Source organism: Nestor notabilis, unplaced genomic scaffold (genome assembly GCF_000696875.1).
Source record: "Nestor notabilis isolate BGI_N333 unplaced genomic scaffold, ASM69687v1 scaffold26553, whole genome shotgun sequence".
Taxonomy (NCBI): Eukaryota; Metazoa; Chordata; class Aves; order Psittaciformes; family Psittacidae; genus Nestor; species Nestor notabilis.
The window spans coordinates 49,813-56,916 of NW_009921971.1; the positions used below are offsets into that span (position 1 = coordinate 49,813).

Genomic DNA, 7,104 nt, shown 5'->3' on the forward strand with positions numbered 1-7,104 from the left:
TAGGCAAGTAGCAACTAGCATGGAGGGAGTTTCAAAGCCTTGCTTCCATTCACTCTCTATTCTTGTGCTCTATGCTGCAGCTTGAAGCTTTGGGGAATTAGTAGTTTAAATCTTCAGCATTATGTAACACTTTTATATTTAAGGCTGAACATTAAAGAAAAGAACCATGTCTATGGAGTGTCAACCGCTGACATTTTCTTTTCTGAACTACTGTACCAGCTGCAAATGTGTAGTCGCTTTGTTGCACGGCTACCATGTTCCCAGGCCTCCAGTACAGAGGTGCCCGGTGAGGCACAGCCACACGGTTCTGGAGGTGAGCACAGACTGTGTTTGCCATGCTGGAGATCCCAACTGTCAGCTTAATCCTACCAGCCTGCTTTGACAGCAGGACTTTTGCTCCAGACACACAGGTCACTGTGGCTGGGGGCGGTAGATAGGTTCCTGTGTTTTGGCACAGGCAGTCAAATTAAGGCTTATGTTCTCCTCAGGCAGGCAATTACGTACATAGGAGTATTCTTGATATTATAACAAAAAATTATTGGTTAGCTCACACCACTGGTGAATGAGTTTGCAGTCAGGTAAAGAATAATGAGACACAGGTTTATAAGGTGAAGCCACCTAATGGTGCCCTGTTTTTTCTCAGTTCAACCAATGTGAAGAAGTGGGAAACGGAGCTGCAGACGCTGCGGGAGAGCAACGCCCGGCTGACCACGGCACTACAGGAGTCTGCGGCCAGCATCGAGCACTGGAAGAAGCAGTTCTCAGCCTGCAAGGAGGAAAACGACCAGCTCAGGAGCAAGGTAGCAGAGCATACCCGCAGGAGAGCCATCTCTTCCAGTTAGCTGTTCCTGCCACTTCTCTTTCTCTTGGCTCTCTGCTGCTTTGTGTGTGTTAGGAGACAGATTTTGTCGTGGATGGAGGGTTTAGGGCAGCTCCTTCCCTCTGCACACAGTGGGCAGGGAAGTTCAAAAGGCTGGGGATCAGTGGGAGGACTGGTGCTGCCATGTAACATGAAGCTCCCTGACTCTTGATTTGGGAGAACTGGTGTCAGCAGGGGTTGCTGGCCAGGGTGATAAAACAGTAGGGTTTTAAAAGTAGGAATACTATTGCATATCCCTTTCAAAACTTACTTAAATACTGCCAGATGATGAATGAGCAGAAGGCATGGTTATGGCCTGGTTACCCATAGGAAACTAGGCTGGGAACAATACAGTATTAGAAACAAATCCTGATGGCAGGCAGGGGAATGAGGACATCAGTTACGTCTGTGAGCTGGGTCCTCCAGCGCTAGTGCTGAGCACATCTTGCTCCAAAACCTACCAAGAGGCATCGTGGAGCAACGTTTTCCCAAGGCAGATCCTCTCTACCTATTTGCATGCGTTTTAGGTGTGCACAGTGATAATCCAGAGATCAATGCAGAGCTCTATTAACTGATGTTACATTAAAAATTAGTATTAGTTGTTACATGATTTGGGTTCCTATATCCAGTCTTTTTTGGACAGCGGAGATGTGAGAGACTGGAACAGTATGTTACAAGAAAATACGATTTATTGCAGTGTAGTTTTTTAGCTTTCTGTACTGTTGCACAGAAAAGTTGTTCTCATTAACTGGTGAAACATGCCACGTCTCAGTAGCTGTAGCCTAGATATGAAGAGATTATCAAAACTCTGCCTTACTAAAGCTGCAAAGTCATCATACCAGTGACTAGGCAGGCTGTGCAGGCACACTGTGTAATGTGCTGTCTTTCTCTGTACGAGAGGTTTTCTGAGCTTTCCCCCAATATGCTCCTTGCTCAACGCTCACACTGCACCACCGCAGCGCCCTGGGAAGTTCCATCTCCTTTATTAATTGGGTCAGAATTTTTTGCATATTGCTCTACCTTCAAATGAAGGAAGTTATAATCCCAAAGCAACATGAAGCCGAGAATTAAAGTACATACTTTAATGAGCTGGCCCATCTCCTGGGAGCCAAGCCCAGAGCTGTCAGGAGAACGTATGGAGAGAGCAAAGCACATCCCTGGGCAAGAGAACAAAGCAGCATACACTGCTCTGAATTGGTTCTCTCCCCAAAGTTTTGAGGATGTGTCCCTCGAACTCCAGCTAGAATAATAAGCAACCCCTGAGGAGGCAAAGCTGGGAGCACTGGAGAGATTTCTTCTCCTTGCTGTGTTAAGAAAACCCACCCCTTATAGTCTTGTGTTGGTTTCATAGAAGTGAAATGCAGATTTTATCCCCAGCTCCACTTCATCTTAGCAGCTCAGTGTTTTGTGCATTCCTGACTACTTATATGAGATACTGTGCAAGAGAGTATAAACACAGTCCCAGGGCTTCCTAGTGGAAGCGTAAATTGGCTCTTTTGAAGAAAAGAAGCGATAATTTGATTGCAGTGAATCAAGTGCTATGATTTAGGAAACAGATCCATGACAAATTAAAATTGTCCATGCTTCCCCCTGCTCACTGGAGCAATGCCCATTTCCATCAGCTGTGTTCTGCCCCAGATTCTCAGAAATCTGAAAAATTTCACCTAATGTCTGACATTTGTTAAAGATTGAAGAACTGGAGGAACAATGCAGTGAAATAAATAAAGAGAAGGAAAGAAATGCACAGCTGAGTAGACGTCTCCAGGAACTGGAAACAGAACTTCAGGACAAAGAGCTGGTAAGTGTCCTGAACCCAGAAATTACATGCTTTAGAGTTTGAGTGGGTCTGTCTGCTTCTTACTTGGGATGTAGATTTATGGGCTGGCTCACCTACGGCCAAAAGCAACCCAATGTCTCAGGGTATTGCTTGTTCCTAGGTTTTTCATGTACAGCTCCTTAGCAACAGTTTGGTAGAGTTCCTCAGCCTCCGTTTCGTGATGTATTTTGCACTGTGACAGCATACTTTAATTTGACAGTGGTTAACAAACTACTTTTATATACAACACTTTACCTCTAACAGAAGAGCTCAAGTGGTGATACTTGTTGCTCAAAGCCAGACAGATGTATGCTGAGAACAGTTTTGTTTGCCAGTCCCCATCCCTGAATTCACACAGACATAAGCACCATCATTAAAAAAACATCATTTACAAAATCACATGGCATTTGTGTGACAAGTCCTGTTTCTTTTTCTGGGTGGCTCGTAGTCTTCAGCTTTGCCATTTTACAGTCTCCCTCTGATCTCAGGACTAATGCCAAAAGTGAGAAATTCAGATTCATTTAGAGTACCCTGATTCGTCCTTTTGATGTACAGTGTGTCCCATTTTTCTAAGGAGAATGATACTGGTGGCTTGGAGCCCCTGAACAGTGGTGAAAATAATGGGATCCTTGTTTTTTTCCTTCATTACAGTGACCAAATGCTCTATGCTGGATGAAGAGAAAAAGCTGTCTGCAGGTGCAGTGAAGTTTGCCATGTGCCATTGCAGCATCTCTGCTGATGCTCTTAAAAGCAGTGCTGTTAAGGGGTTTTAAGATAGCACAAGGAAATAGTTTAGGGAGATGGATTTTGATGCACTGTTATGAATATAATCATTTTCAGACCCATATTTCAAAGGAAAATGCTTTCTTCCCAACCTTTCTGTGGTAATAGCATGTATAATAAGCATTATACTCTGCTAGTGTTTTTCCTCAAGATTCATGTTTACGGTACCAAATGAACCAGAAAATTGATTGACTTGTGAACCCTACATACCTATCTTCCATTTACACTGACAATATACTAACTTGTTTTCAGACTGCATACTCACATTAGCAGGTTCTTCATTAGGTCTAAACCACTCATAAGTAACCTTTTCGTGGTCTGCAGTTCAAACCAGCATGAAGCCTGCTCATGGACAGTGCTGTGCAAGAAGAGATGCTGATATCCTCTTCATGTAGGAAATGAGAAAAGTAGAGAAATGTAAAGACATGGGAATCAGGACAGAGCTATCAAGTGGAATATTTATATTTTTATATAATATGCCATATACTGTATATAAAGTAATACTGTAATATGCTATATATAGTAGTATATGTAATATACTGTACACTGTAATATACTATATATGGTAAGTATATACTTACAGACAGAGCCTTGGGCAACATAGTTTAGTGTGTGGTGTCCCTGCTCATGGCAGGGGGGTTGGAACTAGATGATCTTAAGGTCCTTTCCAACCCTAACTATTCTATGCTTCTATGATTCTATTAGAGTATAGTAGTTATATATAGAGAGAGAGATAGTAAGCATATATAGTATAATAAAATTATATTTTGAGATGCAAGCTCCCTGGCATTATTTACGAATATACAGATATATATGCATGGGTAATGGGCACAACTGAAACACAGGAAGTTCCATCTGAATATGAGGAAGAACTTTTTAACTTCGAAGGTGGCAGAGCACTGGAACAGGCTGCCCACAGAGGTTGTGGAGTCGTCTTCTCTGGAGATACTAACAACCTGCCTGGACATGACCCTGTGCAACCTGTGCTAGGTGACCCTGCATTAGCATGGGTTAGTCTACATGATCTCCAGAGGTCCCTTCCAACTCCAACCATTCTGTGATTAAGTGATGTGTTTTGGAATGCAGACGTGCTATTTTGGTTATTTTACATCCACATACTTTGCAGAATACAATAAAATACGCAAAGCCATTTCATAATCTCAAATCTCAAATTTCCATTATGTTTTAAATTGAAGCTTGCACTAATATATTTCTTTTTCTTTATATTTTCAAAGGAACTGGAAGAGCTCCGAAAGCAGGGTGAAATTATACCACAGCTAATGTCAGAATGTGAATCTGTATCTCAACAATTACAGGTACAGTTAAGCAATTAAATTAATTTTAAAATAGTTGATACATTTACTTTGTCATAAATATATGCTTTTATCTGTTCAGACCTCAGTGTTTGGAGGCAAAAGACCTCTAGTTTGTAAAATGTTAATTACATGCAAAATATACCATGCCCTTCTAAGCACAGGAGTAGGTAAATAGCTCCATTTCTTTGCCTTGCTGTTCACAGAAATTGGTTTGCCTGGGATTGTATTGCATCTGTCTGCTGCAGATCCCAGGCTATCCTGTATCCCATATTTCTGATGGTCTGGGCTTGTGGAGCCACACCACAGCCATGTGTGTCAAGCGGCACACCAAGACCTGCGGCTGATAGCCGCCAGTGGCGCCAGGGAAGGCTCTTTGGAAAGAAACAGATGAGCATAGTTGCACATAACCAGGGAAAGAAGTTCACCTGAGGATGCATTTACATGCTGTGTCATTCCTTGCCAGCATCACCTAGCTTGCTGTGGCTTTGTTTTGCACATGTAGCTGCTCTGCTGGGAGGTGCTCAGGCAGACTGGAGCTCACTGGGCTGCTGGAGCCCTGCCCAGGCAGTGGCTGGGCTTTGGGCACCACTTGTTAAAGTTGGGGCTTGTGCAAATGCAGTAAATAGATAAATGGAAGGAGAACAAATATAAGCAGTATCTCATCAATGAAGTAAAATCCAATTGAACAAATAAGACATCATTCTGATGATCTAAACGCTGTAAAATCATTTAGAAGGCAGGTACTAATATTGTAAAAATATGAATTCTGTTTTGTTCAGGATGGTAATGTATGTCATCTCTGGCTTTTGATGAGAATATGTGCTTACATGCGTGCAACAGAGAACAATAGGCAGAAGAGCTAATGAGAGGGGAAAATAATTGAATGAACTGCAGCAAGGGAGGTGTTACGTGCCTGCCCTGTTCCTTGCACAAGTGCTCACACAGAGTGGAACTTCAAAAAAATGCCAATAAATCCAAAGGTGCTGAATAAAGCAATATTATTCCTCAGACAATATTTTCTAAGCTTGTTTTTCAGTGTTAAACCACCATAGATAATTCTGTGTATAATTGGTGGCACAGTCTCTAATTCTGCAACTGTAGCAATGACAGAAATACATGCACAGTGCATGATTTAAATCCAGCTGAATTTTAAGATATCAACCAAGTGACAAAATCTGATGCAAAGCATCTTTTCCAGTTAACCTGTGTCCGTTCCTGCGTGGGCTTTCTTTCCTTTTCATCTGACTAGCACATGTCACTTGCTCCTGTTAATCAGTTTGCAGAAGTCAGAGCAAACTCTTACAGCCCAGCTGTCATTTGTTGCTTTACCCTATTAAATGCTGTTCATCCTTCTTCTCTATGATTCATCTTATTGTCTCTTTTGTCTTTAAGGCTGCTGAGAAAAAGAACAAAGATCTTGAAGAGAAAGTCAGAACACTAAGGACAGAAGTCGAAGAGAGCAAACATAGGCAGACCAACCTTAAAACTGAATTAAAGAATTTTTTAGATGTACTAGATGGGAAGATAGATGAATTACATGATTTCCGACAAGGACTGTCTAAACTTGGGGTTGACAATTAGATGGCAATAGATTTCCTTTTTTGTAATCTAGGGTCTGGATGTTTGATGTTTTGTTGATCCCAAACATGTGTTTTACAAAATATAACTAGAATGTTCCACCTGTTTGCATTGGTTTTGTACATAGAGGCTGAAAATTTGCTGTGGGGGTTTTGGGATTATTTTTTTCATGTGTTTCTTTTCCAAACCAGTCGTGCTGCTCACTGAATTTTGTTGAGATTAGAAACTTCATATATTGCTGCTCTGGCTTTGAGGGGTTGGGAACAGGTAGAGGGTTCCGTCTCAGGAATCTGGAACTAGATCTACCTTAAAATGAATATGCAGTTAGTTGTTGCAGGGAAATTTATATCTTTCTTAAGGGCTGTTGCAACCATAGAAACAGAAAACTAGTCTTTTTCTTGTCTGGACTGTCGGCACTCCTAGCAACATCAACTTTTATTCCTTGGTGGAGCAGAGGGAAGATTAGCTGGAGCTCCTGCAGTGTGTAGAATGTGCCTGTGATGAGCTGCAGTCAAGTGAACCACTTCACGCAAATACCAGTATCTTTAGGGACCATGTCAGTCAGGCCTGATTTACCAAAAAAGAAATCCAGTGGATATCAGATAACCTCCAATACAGGTTGTATGTGCTTGCCTGGACCCATAGAGCACAAAGTCAATGACATAGAAATATATTTCAGCTCTTCAACTCAAGCATCTTATCCAGTAGGTGAGGACAGCTTCTCTTGCTTGGCAAGGCCATCTCTCTTTGGC

General features: G+C 41.9%; 1 protein-coding gene across 1 annotated transcript in view; it reads left to right on the plus strand.

The window, feature by feature from the left end:
• Positions 1-6,453, plus strand: part of HOMER2 (homer homolog 2 (Drosophila)) — a gene marked incomplete at its 5' end in the record, with an annotated part of 33,539 nt that extends 27,086 nt beyond the window's left edge. The window contains 4 exons of the mRNA XM_010011397.1: positions 644-800; positions 2,547-2,657; positions 4,694-4,774; positions 6,167-6,453. Coding sequence (XP_010009699.1) covers positions 644-800; positions 2,547-2,657; positions 4,694-4,774; positions 6,167-6,355 — 538 coding nt within the window. The remainder of the gene's footprint in view (positions 1-643; positions 801-2,546; positions 2,658-4,693; positions 4,775-6,166) is intronic.
• Positions 6,454-7,104: the final 651 nt, after the last annotated feature.